The 20,574-nt window shown below is 36.1% G+C and overlaps 1 protein-coding gene across 4 annotated transcripts in view; it reads left to right on the top strand.

The window, feature by feature from the left end:
- Nucleotides 1-17,478, top strand: part of TTC39B (tetratricopeptide repeat domain 39B) — a 141,954-nt gene extending 124,476 nt beyond the window's left edge. For 2 of the 4 annotated variants that reach the window (XM_058301888.2, XM_058301887.2), the window contains exons 19-20: nucleotides 6,166-6,282; nucleotides 9,175-17,314. In XM_058301888.2, the coding sequence (XP_058157871.1) occupies nucleotides 6,166-6,282; nucleotides 9,175-9,265 (208 nt within the window). In that variant the 3' untranslated portion in view covers nucleotides 9,266-17,314. Of the gene's footprint in view, nucleotides 1-6,165; nucleotides 6,283-9,174 lie in introns of all 4 variants that reach the window. The other 2 variants (XR_011649411.1, XM_071216740.1) reach the window with 2 other exon arrangements.
- The last annotated feature ends 3,096 nt before the right edge of the window (nucleotides 17,479-20,574 follow it).

The following is a 20,574-nucleotide window of genomic DNA, read 5'->3' as shown; positions in this document are numbered from 1 at the left end:
GTTTGGATTTTGTTGTATTTATAGTTATCATTAGTGCACCGCAGACTTCAAAGTCCTTGTAGTGGGCTTCTATTACCTTTTGTTTAGTATGGGGCCTGTGATGCTGAATGACTTTTCTCAGTGTTGCTGCTTCACCCCCAGCCCTCAACATGCCCTACACTCCTGCACTAGAGCTAAAGTTCTCTTTCCTCATTCTTGTCCCTCTGCTAGTGGTAGAGTGCCATTTCTTGTTACTTGGTATAATACTCATGGTAGGGTATGGGAATATTTCTTAGTTCTTCTTCTCCCATCTCAGTCTTAGTGTGCCTGAACCTCAGAGTGTGGGAAGGGAGGCTTTTTGCCTCTCCCCCAAAGTTCCTTTGCCATCTCTTTAATGCAGAGTCTAGAGCATACGTGGATTCCTGCTTTCCCTCCCAGAGGCAGCACAGTTCTACCTTATGTTGGAGAATTTTGGGTGTGAGTTGGTTTCTTGCCCCTTTCCCTGTGACATCAAACCACTGATGCAAAGTCCTGGCTGGGAGCAGATTTCCTGCCTTTCCCCCAGCACCAAATGTCTTTTGCCTACTGTCAGGGCAAGATCTGGGGCAGGCAAGTATCCTATCCTTCCTCTAATGGAAGATGGCTTTTATCTCATATCAGAGAAGGGTCTGGGACACAGATGGCCTTCCTACCTGTTCCTCTAGCATCCAACAATCACCTCATTTTCATGCATAGTCTAAAGTGTGGTAGGCCTTCTCCAGGTTCTTCTGCTCTGTCTTGAAATGTAGACATACCCTGCAGCCCAGTACCACCTATACCACAGAGAGGTTACCCTTGGGTCTCTATCCTACCCTCAATCTCTATTGTGAGCACTCTCTGGTGGCACATGGAAATATACCGGAAAGTAGGTACAGACTCCCCTTGTGTCTGAGGCGCCCAGAGATTCTAAACTGCAACACTCAGCCTTTGCAAATTCACTAAAATTTCAGCTATTTTCTTCTTTCTTACTTTTATGGCAGCTAAAGGCAGTTCAATTTGTCCTTGCTTTTAGGAGTTCTAATGGACTCAAAAGAAATATGATTTTATAGATTATCCAGTCTGTTCTTATTATGATGAGAATAACGGTCTTTGCAGCCTCCTATATCCTTAGTGGAAGTAGACTGAACTTATCTGACCTTCTAATTTCAGTGTAGTTCTGTCCTGCTTTTGGGCCTGCTTTTTCCTTTTCTCTTTTAATTTAACAAACATGTATTAGATTTCTGCTATGTGTGTGGAACATGAAAAAAAAAAGGAGTGGCTAAAATGGAGAAAATACAGAGAACAGAGGGAAAGTGGACTCAAAACTCTAGTACTTGATTATTTGAGACTGTTTAATATATAGGAGAGAATACTTAGTGATAACAAAATTATTTTCAAATTTTGGGGACCTACAGTGTTAAAAGAAGAATTTAACAAATTTACTGTGTTCCCAAGGAGAAGTTTATAATGGTCAGCGCTACCAAGCAATTGAAAGCAGTGCTTGAGAGGCAAAAGAAAAAAAAAAGGGGCAGGGGGAAGGATTATGAAAGGGAACATCATAGAAAAAAGTTTGCATGGTTAACTCACCATTTAAAGAACTACTCCTTAAACTATTAATATTGCTGCAAGGAAAAAACATTAAGTAAATAGTTGGAGATTTCTAATGTTTTCCCCTTGGGGAGGGCAATATTGCTTTTTAATTAAAAATTTTAAAATGTAATAAATATATAAACATAATAAATAAATCATAAATACCATAGAGTAAGAGCTGTTTGGAATACTTTTGGTAAGTTATAATGATCTAATTTCCCTTCTCCCTTTTAATTTTTAAAATAAGTAAAAGGTAAAGGTGACTTCTGTTTAGATGCCTCTTAGAGTGTTCTCAACTAGGGGTGGTCCTGATTTCCAAGGGGATGTGTTGAGAGCATTGGTTGTCACAATGTCTGGGAAGAGGGAACATGCTAGCATGCACTGGGTAGAGGTCAAAGATGCTGAACATCCTCTAATGCTCAGGGTAGTATTGCACAATTCCCCTGTCTTCAAGTATAAGTAACTCAGTGATGAGAAATATTTGGTTTGGGTCTAAATCATTTCAGGCCCTGCACACAAAAAAGTCATTTAACAACTTTGAGATTATTTCTTGTTCTCAATAGAAAGCACTTTCTTGAAACTTGGGCATAAATATTAGCTATTCATATAGAAATATTAGAGACTTGAAAAGGAATTATTAGAATTAGAAATTCAAAATGAGTTTATTTTGGGAAAGTATGGTAACTGGCTATGTTTGCCCCTTATATGTTTTTATGGCATTGCTTTAAAAAATTCAAGATAATTGGAAAGAATTGCATCTTTTAAGCGTGGCAAGAGATAGTCAAATAATGGTTAGTTTCAGAAATATGGAATTTATCTCATCTTGAGTTTCCATTCCCTAGAATCCTAAAAAAAATTAAATTACTTATTAAGAAATCATCCAACCATTCAGAAAATTATAGAGAATAATATAGCACACTTGTAATACCCAATACTTAGTTTTAACAATCTTAACATTTTTCCCACATTTGCTTCAGTTTTTTTCCATGGATACTCAAAGAACGTGTATTCTCAGATTGTTGGGTTTAGGGCTGGATATGTCCACTTACCAAGTGTGTTATATATATCGTCCAAATCCCCTATATGCTTTCTAATTTTTGTTTTGCTTGCTCTATTAATTACTGAGAGAGATGTACTGAATGAGAACTTATTGAGTTTTTTATTTGTTTTGCTATATATATATTGAAACTATTGTGTATGCCATTATAGAATAGTTACCTTCCTTATGAATCTCCAGTGATGCTTTTTTTACCTTAAAACCCATTTTGGAAATTAATATAGTTACACCCACATTCTTTTGACTAGTGTTTGTCTGGTATATCTTTTTCTAGTCTTTGATTTTCAGCCTTTCTGAGTCCTTAAGTTTTTCAGGTATGTCTCTGTCTCTTATAAATAGTATAGCAGTTTTTTCCCCCATCCCATCTGACTGTCTCTGAAAGTTAAGCTGGTAAGTATATTGTGCTTGCTAGTATATTTGGATTTATTTCCCCCATTTTCTTTTGTACTTTCCATCCTGTTTTTGCTTTTCTTGTGTTTTTTTTCTTATTATGATAAATTACAAATATACAAAAAGTTAAATGAGCAGTCAATTACCCACCACCTAGAGTGAACTCCCATTGACATTTTGCCATATTGACTTCAACTTGTTTCTAACCTTTTGCTCTTACAAATAATGCTGTGATGAATAATCTTTTTCATAATTCATTTCATATTTATGGAAGAGTACTTCTTAGGTAGTTTCCTACCAGGATAAAGGGTAAAACATTTCTGATTTATTTAGATATTGCCACACTCCCCTCCTTTCAGGTTGTCACCAGCAACATATTCCAGAACGGAGTGTGTTGTCCAAGTGATAGGGAAGAAATGTTATCTGATTGCTTTCATTTGCACTTTTCTTAAGGATGATGTTGAGCTTCTTTTCATATTTTTAGATGCCATTAACATTTCTTTTTCTGTGAGCTGTCCATGTCTTTTGCCCATTTTTTAATAAAATGTGTTTTTACTTCACATATAGCTTTTTTTGAAGCAGGTGAAAGCCTTTTATTTTTAGGTATAGAATGTATATCTAACTATCTGTCTGTCTGTCTGTCTGTCTGTCTCTGTCTTTTTCCTTTTTTGTTGCTGTATATTTAGGCATAATTACAAAAGGCTCTCCCTAATTCCAGATTATAAAAGCATTCATTCCTGCTTACCTCTTAAAGTTGTATAATTTCTTTTTTTTTCACTCAGATCTCTAATCATTTGAAATTTTATCCTGGTATGTGCTTTGACATAAGGATCCAATTTTATCTTTTCCCAAATAGCTTTCCAGTTGTCTTAGCTTCATTGCTCTTGAAATCCATCTTTTCTCAAGAAATAGGAGATGCCATCTTTGGCATATGTTAAATTTCTACATCCATTACACTTGGCCTATTTTTGAAATTTCTATTCCCTTGATCTATTTGCCTATTCTTGCACCAAAAGTATACTGTTTTTAATTAAACAGATGTTTTAATATCTTGTAGTTCTATCCCCTACTCCTGAGGGGCTATTCTTGTGTTTTTTTTACCATATGAATCAACTTGGCTAGCTCTAGAAAAAAACATTGTTGATGTTCTTATTGGGAATCTTTAAAAATTTATATTTGAACTTGAGGAGAATTGGTGTTTTTATTATGTTGAGCCACTCTTTCCAACAATATGGGATGTCTTCTTTTGTTCATGTCTACTTTTTTTTTTTAAGATTTATTTTATTTATTTATTTCTCTCCCATTCCCTCCACCCCACCCCAGTTGTCTGTTCTGTGTCTGCTTCTATTGTTGTATTGTTGTCAGCAGCACTAGGAATCTGTGTCCCTTGTTGCATCATCTTGCTGTGTCAGCTCTCCGTGTGTGCGGCTGCCACTCCTGGGCAGGCTGCACTTTCTTTTACACTGGGCGACTCTCCTTACGGGGCGCACTCCCTGCGCATGGGGCTCCCCTATGCAGGGACACCCCTGTGTAGCAGGGCACTCCTTGTGCACATCAGCACTGCACGTGGGCCAGCTCCACACGGTTCAAGGAGGCCCTGGGTTTGAACTGTGGACTTCCCAAGTGGTAGACAGATGCCCTATCCATTGGGCCAAATCTGCTTCCCTGTTCATGTCTACTTTTGAGACAATCAAGAGTGTTTTAAAGTTTTCCTCCTGAGTGTTTGCATATTTCTTGTTTCTAGCTATTTTCTCTTTTCTTGCTCATCCATTATTTCTTCTAACTTGTTATTTTTTAAAAAAGATTTATTTATTTCTCTCCCCCTCCCCCGTTGTCTGCTCTCTGTGTCCATTTGCTGTGTGTTCTGTGTCCGCTTGCACCCTCAGTGGCACTGTGTCTCTTTTTTGTTGCATCATCTTGCTGTGTCAGCTCTCTATGTGTGCAGGGCCACTCCTGGGCGGGCTGTGAATTTTTCACGTGGGGCGGCTCTCCTTGCAAGGCACAATCCTTGCTCATGGGGCACCCCCACACGGGGACACCCCTGCTTGGCACAGCACTCCTTGCTCACGGCAGCTCTGCTTATGGGCCAGCTCACCACATGGGTCAGGAGGCCCTGGGTATCAAACCCTGGACCATCTCACATGGTAGGTGGATGCTCTATCAGTTGAGCCATGTCCGCTTCCCAGTTCCATTGATTTCTGACTTCTCATGGCTTTCTCTCTGTGTGTCTGAATTTCATTCTGCTTTATAAAGGACTCCAAAAATAGGATTAAGACCTATCCTAATTCGATTGGGAGCACCCTAATTGATATGGTCTTTATGGAAGACATGATTTAATTTCTAACATTACTATTTCTCTGATGGAGTAGCCCTTAAAGGGTGCCAGCTTTAAGTGAAGTTTCAGATCCAGCTCCATGCTTTACATGGGCCTAGGACCTCATCTGCGTGGACATTGAGACCCAAAGCCCTGCATCATTAAGACTGTCAACACCCCAAGATTGCTTCAGCCTTACCTCGTATACATACGATTCTGTTTTTTTCATTTCTAGCTTTGTTTTGTCACCTGAAAGTTTTTCTTTTTTTGTGTGTACTAAGTTATGCATTTGAAAAGGCATTACTTATATTCTTTTAGTGCTTCTAAATATTCTGTAGCCAGAGAAATTCCATAATATTGTTGAAAGCAGAAGTGTTGACCAGAATCTTTATTGACATTTTTATGCATTATGACTTAAAAATATAAAAGGAATTGAACATTATTAAAAAATAATATGGCTTTCTTATCTCTAAACAGAGTCATTCCCTGAGCACATTCGTGTTCTGGAAGATGGTCTTGCCATTTCCAGAGTTAATCTTTAATGATCTGCATGCAGTCATCTTTCTGAGGGGCAGTCATATGTCATCAGTGCTGGATTTAGATGAAGGAATAAACCAGAAGATTACTATGTTAAAAGCATGCTATTTACTGACATATTTTTAAGGCTCCTTAACTGTATGATTTTCTCTTAAAATACTGGATTTTCTCTGATAAAAGATTTAGTGCTGTGCATCTGTTTTCTGAGGAGTAGGAAAATGGTGGAATGGTATTTTTCTTGTTCTGTTAAAACTTAATTGCTTTTCATTTGCTCTTTTAGTGAAAAGCTCCTGAAGTATGACCACTACCTTGTGCCATTCACTCTGTTTGAGCTGGCGTTTTTGTACAAAAGCCAAGGAGATATTGACAAGGCTATAAAGGCCCTAGAGACTGCAAGGTGAGTGGTGATGGCAGCTTTTTCTTGATTACTGTGGAAGAAGCATGTTTATACCAGCTCAACCTTCTGGCTCCTGTAGGTATGAGTATCAATATTGTTAAAATAGCAGCAGCAGTTAAAATGGAACACTTATGAATTAATATATTAATATAAAATTTTTATCTGTTCCTTTTGCTACCTTATGCTTAGTTTATTATGCTCACAGTTTTGCTGTAATTTTTTTCTGTTTTCAACCTTCTGGTTCTCTGATTATTCACAGATGTGATAATTGTGGACATTCCTTTTGAAAAATTTCTAACTTTTCTCTATCAGGGGTTGGCACACCTTTTCTATAAAGGGCCAGGTAGTAAGTATTTTGGGCTTTATTGTAACTTCTCAATTTTGCCATTATATGGAAAGTAACCATAGAAGACAATATATAAACAAATGGGCACAGAGCAATTTGGCCCTTAACTCTTAGTTTGTGTGTCCCTGGTCTGTGTCAACCTTATGTATCATTTCCTTAGAAAACCACTGATTTCATGAAGCTCTTTGTATCTCCCTCTGCCTCTATTCTCTCTGTCTACTGTGACAGTTTCAAAGTACTTTATTATTTCTGCTCATCAGTGGCTCTCAGATTTTTGATCGTGGCTCACTTTAGGTGGGACAAGTCTAATTACTTTGAACACTTCTTGCAGTGGAGAAAGAATGCCATAATGACTCCAGGCCATAAATAGCTTAGTGGTTTATTGGTTTGTTCATTTATTCACTCAGGAAGTAATCACTGAGTACCTATTATGTACCAGACAGTAGTAAATGCTCTAGAGAAACAACTGTAAACTAAACAGGCAACGTTTCTATTCTCTGAGTTGCAGGGAGATACTAACTAAAGAACTTACTCAGTTCTTTAATATTCTTCAATATGAATGATCTGAGTAAGTAAGAAAATTATCAGTGTGTGTGCTTTGTAGAGATTGGTGTTATTTTTGCTGTTTGATTGATTTGGAAAGGTCTCCTTGAGGAGGTGATATTGTAGTTGAGGTCTGCATAACTAAAACCAGTCCTGAGGAAATCAGTAGGGGTGGGAGTCTTCCAGGAAGAATCCATAGCTATGTAATTTCTAGATTGTGAGATAGAAGATGTTTTGTTTTGTTTTAACTGAGATGGGGAATATTAAAAGGAGATGCTATTGAGTATCTATTTGGGTATGGTGAATTAGCAGTTAAATATATCAGCCTGGAGTTTGATGAAAAGGTCACAGCTGGATAGAGATTTCAGACACTAGCACACATGATATTTAAAGCCACACTACCTGGTGGAGTCGACTATCTTGGGTAAGTTATACAGCGAGAGAAAGAGGCACAGTCCACTGCCTGGGATATACCATCATTTTGGAGATGAAACAAAGAAGAAACCACAGAAAGACTCTAGGAAAGCCGAGTAAATGAAGTGTTTCAAAAAGAAGGGAGTGGTCCATTGTGAGCAGTGCTGATGAGAAGTTAAGCAAGAGGAAACCAGAGAAGTGACTGCTAAATTTGGCTGCAAGACAGTCACTGGTGACCTTAATAAGGGTAGTATGAAAATAAGTCAGTTACTTTAGGCAACATTTTTAGGATGTTTTGCTGTTACTAAAGCATAGTAATGAGCAGAAGCTTCAACAGCAAGAAGGAGCCAAGACTGGACTTTTTTTTGATATGGGAACTATAAAAGCCTGTCACTTTTGAAGTTAATTTGGTGAGAATGAAGATGAGTCATTTTAACTATATTGTATACATATTTTCAAACCTAGGTGTTGGAAAATTGTGATCTATAGATACTTTTGTTTCGAGGACACATTATGAGGACATATTTGTGTATTACCTAAGCGATGCATAATAAGCCAATTTATAATGATGAAAATAAAAGACTGGTAATTTACTACTAAAAAGCCAGACATGAAGCAATCAAAAGCCACCACTAACTCAAGGCAGTACCAATGATGCAAATATAAACATGCTTCCTAATAATTTCAAGACTATAAATTGTCTGCAGTAGGAGATTTGCAAAGTTGACAAAATGGGTGGGCAGATAATTAAGAAAATATTCAATTATGTTCTTTGGTAAATTCTAGTAAATTTTTTTTAGAAAAAAATTTTTGGTTTTTGAATAATACGTTTTCATAACCTTTACTAAGTTTACCAGTAAGTAGCCCTTAGACATGTATAAAGTGAAGAACTGTAGCAATGAGTACCACTGCAAAGAAGAAGGGTCCACTGCGGGTCAAGGCAGTGTGTGAAAGCAGGAGCCGTTCCTGCCATTTCATTCCATTTTGCAGCTTCTTAACAATTTTAACAAGGGGAAGTCAATATGAATGATCTGAGTAAGTTTTTTATATTATCTTTGGATCTCTCTGGGCCCTTCAGACATTGTTGTATAATGTTTATTGGCCAAAGGATTGCCAATTGCAAGTGAGAACTAGAATAAGTAATTCTCATACCTTTTGTCGTTGTTTCATAAGAATTTCAAAGGGTGTTTTTAAGCGATTGATCATGTACACCAAGCTTACAGGAGGCTGCCTCAGATATTTCCAGTTTTTTAAAAAAGGAAATCAACATAGTTAGGAATAGTTCACGAAATTTGCTCTTCCCCCTCATAACCTTCTTCCTAGTTTTGTGAATGGCTTAGTTGTTGAGTAGAACCTTGCTACTCAAAATGTGGTCTGTGGATCATTACCAGAAATGAAGACTATTGTTCCTGCCTCTCCCCCCAATCCCCATCCTCCCAACCAGAATCTACATTTTAGCAAGATGCATTGTTGAACATCTTATTTGTTTGGAAGCAAACAAGAAATGCAGAGTAGAGAGAAAGAGGAGGGTGGTGGTGCACTGTTATACAACAATTTTGACTTTACAATTTTATTGTTATTGTCTTCAGAAACAACTACAAAGATTATTCCATGGAATCCAGACTGCACTTCAGAATTCAGGCAGCTCTTCACCTCTGGAAAAATCCTTCCTCAGATTGACGTGAACTTGAAGGATGGTGTTTTCCCTCAATTAGCATTGGCATCTACTGTAGATTGGACCTTGTATTAAAGTGTAAAAATGATTGTAAATGAGAGACAAAAAACCTAATTTTATTGTCAATATTTTCTATTATCTGTATGGTTTACTGTTGGTCTACATAATTTTTTTTATTCCCTACATAATGATGTTCAGTACTATCTAGAAAATTCTTATATTTTGCCTCTCCAAAATTTTTCATATTAAACTTGAATTGGGGAGTGAAGAAGTCTTTTAAAAGACTCACAGGTACAATAAAGTCTAATTAGAGTATTTATTTTTTTAATGTGGAAATTAATATTAAGTAGCAAATGGCTTACAAGTTGAGCCATTTTTAGATTTGTTGATCAGTTAGACTTCAGAGGTATTTTGTTGCCTAGTATTTAAATATGCAGAGAGGAAATAAAACATCATTTAAACTCAAAGATAGCTTAGCAGTGACCTGAAGACTTCTGAAAAAGACAGGCAGAGGCATGAACAGGGGAGGAGGATGTTGCAACTACTTGATAGGTTAAAGAGTCCTGTATCTAGAAAAGAAGTATTCAGTTTTTTTTAAAAAAATTCTTTCTTCATATTGGGTAAAACGTAGTGAGACAATATTGAGACTCTCCTGCTTTTGAATGTACTAAGTGTATTATAACAAAATTTTAAAAACCTGTGTTTCTAAAGGGAAGAACAAGTCCATGAGAGTCTGAAAATATATGTGTTGATTATTGATTCTATAGGAAGCAAAGTAAAATTCCTGCTGCTTTAAACAAAATGTAAGTATCAGTAATTTTACGCTCATGATACTGATGTGTAAGATTGAACTTTCTAACCTCTCTGTAACTATGACAGTTCCTTGTAAATATTTGGACTGTGGTTATTTAGTCCTTTAATTGGGCAGTATAATCAAGGCCTGGCAATGGAAGAGATCCTGTCCCTACTCCCGCTTAGCTGGGTGACCTTGAATGAGTCTCCTGCTCACTCTGCATTACCACATTTTCTCCATCTGTTGAAATGGAAAAAAGAGCAGGTGACTTTCAAGCTCTCTGTTTTACAACTGTGAGTCTGTGTATGGTATTTATTTTAAAAAATGTTATAGTGTTTAATCACAAATCATTCCTACTTTTATTTCACAATCATCACTGTTTTCCTTCCCTCCCCTATATGTATGGGTGGTGGCTGAGGACAAAATTACATCAAGAGCAAGGAAAAAGGATTAGTGGATTGATGAATTAGAATTTTGCCCTGTTTCTATTGTGAAGAATAATAATTTGTCATGGAAGCCTCTGCAGTTTAACATAAAGGGCCCGGGACCTGTAGTCAGGAGCCCCCATCTCTGTTGATTAACAATTCCTTGACATGGAACAAATTGCTCATCCTTTCTGAGGGTCAGTTTCCTCATATATACAGTGGGGATAGCAACTTAGTACTTCGTGCTTGTGAGGTTTCAATTTGAAAATGTATATGCTAGCTCTTGGTAAACTGAAGGGCTGTACAAGTTGGAGTTTTTATAATAATTATGATTCTTTGCAGTGATTGTAAAAGTATTGACTGATTCTGGGATCTCTGCTATGAAATGAAATAAGCATGGAAAGTCAAACACATTTAAACTTATTCATGTGGTTGATCCTGACAATAGCCCAGGTAGTGAATTTGTGCCTTCCTACTCCCTGCTACATTATCCTATATCCAGCAGGTATGTGGTCTTGTATTTAGTGTACTGATTCTTGACTAATACTGTGAATGTATTTCCAATGGAAAATGATTAATACAACTTGAGCCAGAGAACTGTCTTTCCAGATAGTATGCTGGTAAATATCAATATGTGCAATTATTATGATCAGTCAAAAAAGGAAATAAAATTAGCTGTCATTACAGTTAGTAGTGGAAACTATGTTAAATATTTTCAGAGGAGCTTTGATAGCTTTTTTTTTCCTTTCCCTTAAATAGCAGGGATTTATTGGCTCACAATTTCAGAGGCTAGGAGTCCAAAATCAAGGTGTCAGCAAGGCCAGGTAGCATTCTTTTTAAAGCATTTGCACCCATTTTGTTTGTAAGAAGCTACAATTCAGAGTGGAAGGTCAGTAAAAAAAATTCTCTTTCTGGTATAAAGGGAAAATTAATAGTAGTTTTTATCTTATTCTTTTTATTTTTCCGTTATTTTTAAAATTTTGTTTTTATTACTTCCTATGCATTTAAAATTTTTCCTTTATTTTTTCTTAATTTTTTTATTCCTATATATATGTATTTTTTTAAAGATTTATGTTTTATTTATTTCTCTCCTCTTCCCCACCCCCAGTTGTCTGCTCTCTGTGTCCATTCGCTGTGTATTCTTCTGTGTCCGCTTGTATTCTTGTCAGCGGCACCAGGAATCTGTGTCTCTTTTTTGTTGCATCATCTTGCTACATCAGTTCTCCGTGTGTGCGGCTCCACTCCTTGGCAGGCTGCACTTTTTTCGCACTGGGCGGCTATCCTTACAAGGCGCACCCCTCGCGCGTGGGGCTCCCCTACATGGGGGACACCCCTGCGTGGCACAGGACTCCTTGCATGCATCAGTACTGCACATGGGCCAGCTCATCACATGGGTCAGGAGACTCTGAGTTTGAACCCTGGACCTCCCATGTGGTAAATGGATGCTTTATCCTTGGAACCAAATCTGCTTCCTTCCTGTATGTTTTTATTTTTTTAAGAGGTACTGGGATTGAACCTGGGACTTTGTACGTGAGAAGCAGGTACTCAAACCAGTGAGCTACATCTACTCCCTAGCTTCCTATACTTTTTAATGTTATCTAGCAATATGGATCATCTATCCTCTAGATTTTAAAAAAATTTCAATTGTGGTAACATATGTACAATACAAAATTTCCCATATTAACCACTTTCATGTGTACTATTCAGTTATATTAATTGCATTTCCAATATTGTGCTACCCACCATCCATTACACACCCTTTTTCATCACCCCAAACAAAAACTTTGTACCCATTAGATAATAACTCCCTATTCTTCCCCCTTATCCCTCCAGCCCTTGGTAACTGTACTCAACTTTCTCTGTTTATTTCATATAAGTGAAATCATAAAATATTTGCCTATTTGTATCTGGCTTATTTCACTCAACATGATATCTTCAAGATTCATTCATATTGTAACATTTATCAGACCTTCATTTCTTTTTATGGATGAATATGTTCCATTGTGTATACATACAACACTTTATTTATCCGTTCACCTGCTGATGGACACTTAGGTTGCTTCTACCTTTTGGCTTTTGTGAATAGTGCTGCTTTGAACATGGATATAATCCAACAGATTTTAAAAGTTTTGTAATATCATTAATGCCATAAATATTGATCAGACACTTGCATGTTCAAGACAGTTTGATAGTACCAATTTCTTGTGGCATTAATATTGTGTTTTGGGAATTATTGTATGATTTAGGGTGTTCTGTGAAGAATTAGTACTGAAGTGATAGTGTTTTGTCCGATCTTTTGAGCATTGCATATGATAAGAGTTGGGCTGCCAATGTGTCTGATAGTTTGTGCAGTTTGCATAGTTCCCGGTATAACTGCCTTTTTGTTTTGTTTTGTCTTAATGAAGAGGCAGAGATCTGATTGGTGCTCTCTGAATTTAAGACTCAAGTACAGGTTATGCTTTGTAGGAGTGGTAACAAGGAAGGCATGATTTCTACTTGGTAGTACAAGATTAACTGCATCAGCTCTTATATGGACATATATTTTAATGTTTTCTATGCTTCTTCTGAATATAAGAAAGTTCCAAGTTATATAGGAAAGAAGGCAGAGATGAGACAAGTGAGTATAAGTTACAGGCAGATGAATTCCAGAAAAATCAGCCTCAAGAAAGATTTTTAATCACTGGAGCAATCCATCAGCATAAAAGAGCTCTTTTGCAAAGGGGTGAGTTTAGCAAGGCTAACTGTAACTTCTTTCCTGACCTGAAAACTTGTACTAGTTGGACTTTCAATCTTCAAATAAGTTAAGTTTATGAAGAAGAAAATTCTCTTATTTCGAATAAAATGTTTCCTCTTTTGAAGCTATTTTTAGAGCTAGTTATATTTGAGATACACTAACAGTCCCTGCTAGTAATACTCATTATGATTCTACTTCACATCCATTCCTTTAAAGTGAGTCTTTTGATCTTTGCAAATAAGATTTAGAGATTTTCCTTCCCTTGGAATTTAAAATAATAAAGATCTTTTTCACTGTCTTAGTTTGCCAGAGCTGCCATAACAAAGTACCACAGACTGATGGGTTTAAACAACAGAAATTTATTGTCTCATAGTTCTGAAGGCTAGAAGTCTGAAATTAAGGTGTCAGGATCCATGCGTCCTCTTAAAGGGAAAAATCCATTCTGTGTCTCTCTTGGCTCCTAGTGGATGGCTGGCAATCCATGGCAACCCTTGGTTTGTGGCAGCATAACTCAAACTCTCCCTTCCTCACATGGCCACTTGTTTCTGTCTCTCTTACTGTGTCCAAATTTCTTCCCCTTTTAAGGACACCAGTCATATTGAATTAAGGTCCACCCTAATCTAGTTTGGCCTCATCTTAACTGATAACATCTTCAAAGATCCTGTTTATGTATAAATTCACATGTCTTTTTAGGGGACACAATTCAATATATTAACAGTGACCAATTGGAAAAACTTCTGAAATAACTCTGCTGATTTTTTTTCATCTTCATGATTTTTCCCTAGTTATACTCTCCATATTTATGCCTTATATTAAAATCCATTTAGTTAAAATTGAGTAGAACTAAGATGCCAGTGATTGTATTGATGCTCTAAGATATTTTGACCCATTGGGCCTGGAAGGTATCTTAGGAAATCACCTTGTCCTCTCCAGCCTTTAAGCAGTGTTGTTTTTCCTCCAGTCCTACAATGTTGAAACGATGTTGTCAAGGGAGCATTCATTCATACATGCTGCAGTTCTTTTTAAAGACCTTCCACTACTGTGCTTTCTGGAGTTCTGGTTTTTACTTGCTATCTTCTATGAACACCTGTCACCGTCTTAGTAGGCCAGTTGTGTTTCAAATATATATGTGTGAAGTTTGCTATTTCTGTTTGAGTGTCTTTAAAGTCTCATTTCATCATGCTTATTCTCGCTTCTGCAGATCATCAATGTCATATGCACCTTTGCACATTATTAGAACTCCTTATATACTTGACTAGGAGACCTTATTTTTAAGATTTCTATTTTAATGTAATTTTACAGACTTTCAGCTGTATCATGATGATACATTTAAGCCAACTTCAGCACAAAATGTTAGAATTGTAGAGAAAATGACTCCTAGCTTTGAGACGTTTAGAGATTTCATGATTAAACATTTTCTAAGATAACATTATTCTGAAAAACGAATCCCTTTTTATTATCAACACTTCAGCATTGAATCTTTCAGCTAGTCCGATATTACTATTTAAAGATCTTTAGACACAAGTTGCCTACTTAGAGAATAATTTGGCAGATGGTTTATTTAAAGTTATATATTTTATGCCTTTTGCTATCTTATTAATATTTTTGAATGTATATAATACCTAAGTAATATGCACAAGTATAATTAATATATTTTTAATCTCTTTAGACATTTTTGACCAGCTACATCTATCTATAAGTGGATAAGTAGATATATAACAGCTTACAATATTAAATAGACAATATTTTATACTGTATTTTCAGTAGGAGTGCAGGATCTACTCCAGATTGTCCAATTATTTACATATTTTTTACTTAAGTTTTAAAGTTACCATTGTGAAACCTTCTTTGTTTTGTCTTTTATATATTTGCTATTAGATTTAGTTGCTTTGGAATGTTGAAATTGAAATATAATGCAAAGGACATCAAATTTATCATAAGGGAAAATATCTTTTGTGTCGAGCAATTGCTATTGATCTTGATGGTTAGATGTTCTTTTCAAGGGATGTCTTTTGAAATCCATTCTAGTGTCTTTAGAACTTAACTACAGAAAGAAATGATGTAGGGACTATTTAGTGGATTGAGATGGCTGAGCAGGTTCTTGGCCTGAAAGATCCAGAAGGGGCATATGCTTCTAGCCTCAGAGTAAGTCTAACCCCCATTTCCCTCCTGTTTACAATGTTCGATTATACATATCTGGCACAGAAATACTGTAATACAACTTTGCATGGAGAAGTCAAAGTAGCTGCCTCATTGTTTTTAACTAGTAAAGAATGCCTACAGATGCCTCAGATTGGATATTTAATAGGAAGACTCAAGGTACTTTAATACCAATCCTCGTTAAGTAAAACTTGCTGAATATTATTATACAGTATATCTTGCATGATAATCCAGTAGTTCTTAGAAACACATTATTTAAATGATGAATTTAAGGGATGCTGGTAAATCCCAGTGGAAGATTTTGTTTTATTGCTACTTAATACTTTCTAGTAAATTGATTTTAATTATTGGTTATCTCTTGTGTATCACTTAAAAAAAAAAGAGAAAGATGGTCTTAGGTCTCAGTGTAACTGAACTGATAGCCAGGGAAATTGGATAAAAGGAGCATGTTAAATAATATTACTTAGTATTTCATTATTAAATGAATTATATTATTTTGAAATGTGGTAAGGTCTTATTCATTTTGAAGGTATGACTCTGTTTTGGAAATCATACAGACATTTAAATTGATTCTTATCTTTAATGGAGCCAATGTCCAGGTGACAATTTTGGAGATAGTGAATGAGTTTAAACAATTTTTATTAATTACTTTTTTTTTTATTCTTCATAGTAGAGAGTTGCTTTCTGTGCAGCGATTTATTTTTTCTTTAAGAAAATAACTTACATGAAAAGAGATTATGGTAAACATTCTAAAGCTTAGGCTGTTGGTTAGATTTAATGGCTTAAGAAAACAGTACTGTTGGTTCTGTTTTAGATTTGGGGGAGAACACATGGGTTTCACTGAAACGTGCTGTCCAGGAAAATTACTTAATTCTCAATAATATGTTGCAGTCTCACATTGTGTTAGGGGAAAATTTTTATGATTTATGATTATGTAGCTTATTTTTTATTATGTTCTTTTTTTCTTTTGTTGACTCTTGATATCTATACACCTGAATGAATACCAACTGAGTCATTTATATACTATGGTTTTAAAATATTTGTTTGTAGATGTTCATATAACATGAGGTTTTTTTGATGCAAGTTGCTAAATCATATGCAGAGACAAAATATATATTTAATAAATGAGAAGCATTATTTTATTACTGAAGTTTATTTCTAAAGCAAATTTATTTTGTAGGTGCTTCACTTGGAAAATTTTGCTTTGCCTTAAACAAATAAATAAACCTGTCTTGTGATCTGGTCACCTGGAAACTTCTAATGTTAACTTGACATGTAGAGGGATTTACAAACAATTTTTAATAACATGTATTTAAAATTTTTATTTGGATTAAATAGAAAGTTGGAGACCATACCATTTTGAAAACTAATTTGAAGTTTTCCTCCTGAATCATCAAAGCTACCTACCTGTATGTACTTTTTAATTCAATGTTCTGTTAGTACAAATTGTTAGCATTTTATCTCACTTTTTTTCTTCTCATTAAATTTGAACTTAGTTTCCTCTAATTTTCCCATTCCCAGCAATCACAGTTTTACAGAGAAAAACATTTTTAGGCATGGAAGACATGTGAGTTATATGCAAGACGAATGTGTTAATAACCTCCATCTGCTGATCAAGTAGAAATTGCATCTCATTCCAGAATGTGAAAGAGATTGTAACTATTAGAGCATTTTATCAATATAAGTCGAGAAGGAAGAAGAAAACTGAACTTTGGATATTTTTAATATAAAACTGTGTTCCCAATGAGTATTCTCTTTTACTGTTTTTATCTTAATGCTCTCATCTATGATTTATAAGCTAATGCTATATAAGATCTACATTTTCAGCTTGAAGACAGCAGTTCCTGTAGCCTATTTTTAACATTAAGGCATTTTTGAAAACAGATGTCATCTTAGAAGTTGTATTTTAAGTGAAAATAAATCATCTCTTCTGGAAAATCAACACTTTTTTTTTTTCACATCCTTAATATTACAGAATACTCTGTGTTATTAGATACATGCTGAAGTTGGCAAATGTTTTTGGAATTCTATATTTTCTTATTGCTAAAACTTGTTTACCTATACCATGCAATTAAATTATTATTTAAATAAATTGCACTTGATGGAGTTAGTCTTGTTCTGGGTTGCTCTACATGTGAAAGATGTACACAACATCTGTTTTGCTTTGCTGTCCTTTGTTATATGATGTAAACTAGAATTTTGTTTGTTTGTTTTTTGGTAAGACTTGTTTAACTTTAAGAGGCACATATACTTTTGGCATGCTCTTGGCTGGGGCATGAAGAGATAAATGGGTTGGGATGATTGTCTTGAGGGAGGATTGTCTTCTCTTTCACCTTTTTATTATCTATTTAATTGTTCAGAGATTTAGATTAGCTGCTAACATATCCAGTTGCAGGAGGAATACTTAGCATTCCGTTTAGCACAGTGGAAAAAGTACTCGATGATGGGAATCAGGACATCTGCATTTGAAGTTGGACTTCGCTATATAGTGGCACGTGATTCCTCCTCCTCCTCAGCCACTTTTCTGCACTTGGCTTAAACCCTCATTCAGCCCTTGGGAGGATCAGAGGAGATATGCAAGAACTGCAAAGGACTAATATAACATGAGGCTTTCTATCCCTCCTCCTCTATAAGAGTTAGGGTAAGCTAATGTCTTTCACAAATCAGATGTTCCTCTCAGTTAGTGGCTTTTCAAGTTGTGATTTGGTAACCTAAGTTCTTTGAGTCTTTTGGTTCTCCCATCTTCAACACATGGCCCCTGAGGTTGCATTACTTCAAGCTGCCAAACAGGAAAAAGCATGGTGGGTTGCATGAAGGAGGTGGCACATAGCTTCTGCATATCATCTTTTCACGTTTCGTTTGCTAGAACTCACCTTGCCTCACTGAATGACAGTGAGAAATACCGTCTAGCTGCGGGCTCAGGAGACGAGGATATGAGATTGGTAAACAGATTAACTGCCATATCCACATTTGGACTGGATTCCAACATGGTTCTCCCAAAGTTTCCTATGCTTTCATGCTTTTCTTTCCTTTTTTCTTTGGCATTAGGAGCTTGATAGATTAAGGAATGTCTGAGAACTCTTTGGGTTGAATGTAAAGAAACCACTTTGAGCCAGCTTAAAAACAGAAACCTGTGGAGGCATATATTAAATAAAAGGTGCCTTATGAAACTCAGGGGCAGAAATGTGGGAGTTATTCTGGAAGTATTTGAACTCAGAGCAGAAAACCTTTAGAGACCTAGAGAACATATTTTCTCTCTCCTTCTGCACATCTGCTTCTTGCTCAGCAGATGAAATTGGCTAGTGGTTAACAAGCTACACGATGGGAGAAAGATGTCCACAACAAGAAAGATTTATTTTCCACTCATGCTCCATCTCTATTTCAGCCTAGTGGATAATCCACCCCACATTTTCCTCATATGGAGCCCTTGTGGAATGAGAGTGGGGAGGGAGCATGGTGTATGTATATTGGCTCTTAAAACTTCCACCTGTAAGTGACACATATTTCATTGCCCAAAGGCAAATTATAGAGACTTAGCTAGTTTCAAGTGGGCAGGAAAGTTCTGCCCTCTCATGCGTCTGAGAGAAGAACCAGAAGAAGATAGTGAACAGCATGAATGACTACCATAGTCAACCTTTGTGGTCACCAGATATTCTCTTCATTCTCCTTCTTACACACAAATACACTCACTTCTGCCCCTACGGAGATAATTGGAAAGTCCTGTCCAGCCATGGCACCTTCCTGGTGTGCACTATAGCCTATTTCAGATCCAAGTGTGGTTCTGATTGATGTGGAAACAATGAACTAAAAAGTTACTTGCTCTCTACACACATTATATAGACAGGTTGAACAGAGGCAAGGACACTCCCTTTTGAAATGTGAAGCATGGGAAACATGCACTGAGGCAAATCTAACATTGCCTGTTTTGAATTCCCAACTTTGGAAATGGAGAATGTTCCTTGATTAGTCCTTGATTCTATTTCCTGGGACTAGTGCCCTTGTCTATTGTTCTTGGGCATTTGGCTTCATCTGCGAGATTCTTCATTTTCTATAATCTCTGTGGCTACATCTGAAGTGACTGTCAGGGAAATTGCACCCCTTGGGAACTGAGCAACTTTCTTAGTCTGTTCCTGCCTCAAGTTGGGCCCAAAGGATCATTTCAAGTCTTAAAAAGTCACAGTCTGTTCAGTGCAGATCATTCTTTGGCAGAACAGTTCTCTGAAAAATTTAGTCTGCTTTTTTCTTTGATTCTAGTTAAAGTCTTATGCCAAATAACCAAGAGTTATTTCTAAGATTTTACTCTCATTCTCTTGTCCAAACTCTCTTGGACAAGTTAATTGGCTTAACTTAATATTGACTTGACTCAATACCAGTTCTGGAAATAATTTCTTTATTCATAATGGGTTAGAATATGCTGTAGTAACAAACCCCAAATTTCAGTGGCTAAAAATAATAATAGTTTATTATTTACTCATGCTATATGTGCATTTTATGTCAGTAGAGGGCCTTGCTCCACATTTTGGAAACCATTGTAGCCTACACCTGGAATGATGCTCATCACCATGGCAAAGGGAAAGGAGACTGGCAATTGTACACTGCCTTTTACAAAATGGGTTTTTTGAGTTATAATTTAAGTACCATAAAGTTCACCTCTTTCAAAATGTACAGTTTTGTGAGTTTTAGTAAATTTATAATATGCAATGATCACCATAATCCAGTTTTAGAACACTTTTGTTACCTCAGAAAGTTCCTTCATGCTGTTTTACTATCAGTCCCCACTCCTATCTCCCTACCCTAGGCAAACACTGACCTTTCTATCTATAGTTTTGCCTTCAATACAAAATTTATGTAAATAAAAGCATGTCATATTTAGTCTTTTGTTTCTGGCACTTTTCACTTAGCATAATGTTTGTGGGAGTCATTCATCTTGTTGCTCATTTTTATAGTTCCTTTTTATTGTGAATTGTAGCACATTGTATGAATATACCACATTCTGTTTATCCATTCACCAGTTTGTGAACATGTGAATTGTTTCCAGGTCTTGACTTTTATGAATAACTCCACTGTAAGCATTCATATACAAGTCTTTGTGTGGACATATGTTTTCATTTCTCTTGGGTAAATACCAGGGGTGGTATTCCTGGGTCATGTGGTAAGTAGATATGTAACTTTTTAAGAAACTGCCATACTGTCTTCTATAGG

Source organism: Dasypus novemcinctus, chromosome 8 (assembly GCF_030445035.2).
Source record: "Dasypus novemcinctus isolate mDasNov1 chromosome 8, mDasNov1.1.hap2, whole genome shotgun sequence".
Lineage (NCBI taxonomy): Eukaryota > Metazoa > Chordata > Mammalia > Cingulata > Dasypodidae > Dasypus > Dasypus novemcinctus.
The sequence above is the reverse complement of the archived record's forward strand: the minus strand, read 5'-3'. Positions and strand labels throughout refer to the sequence as shown.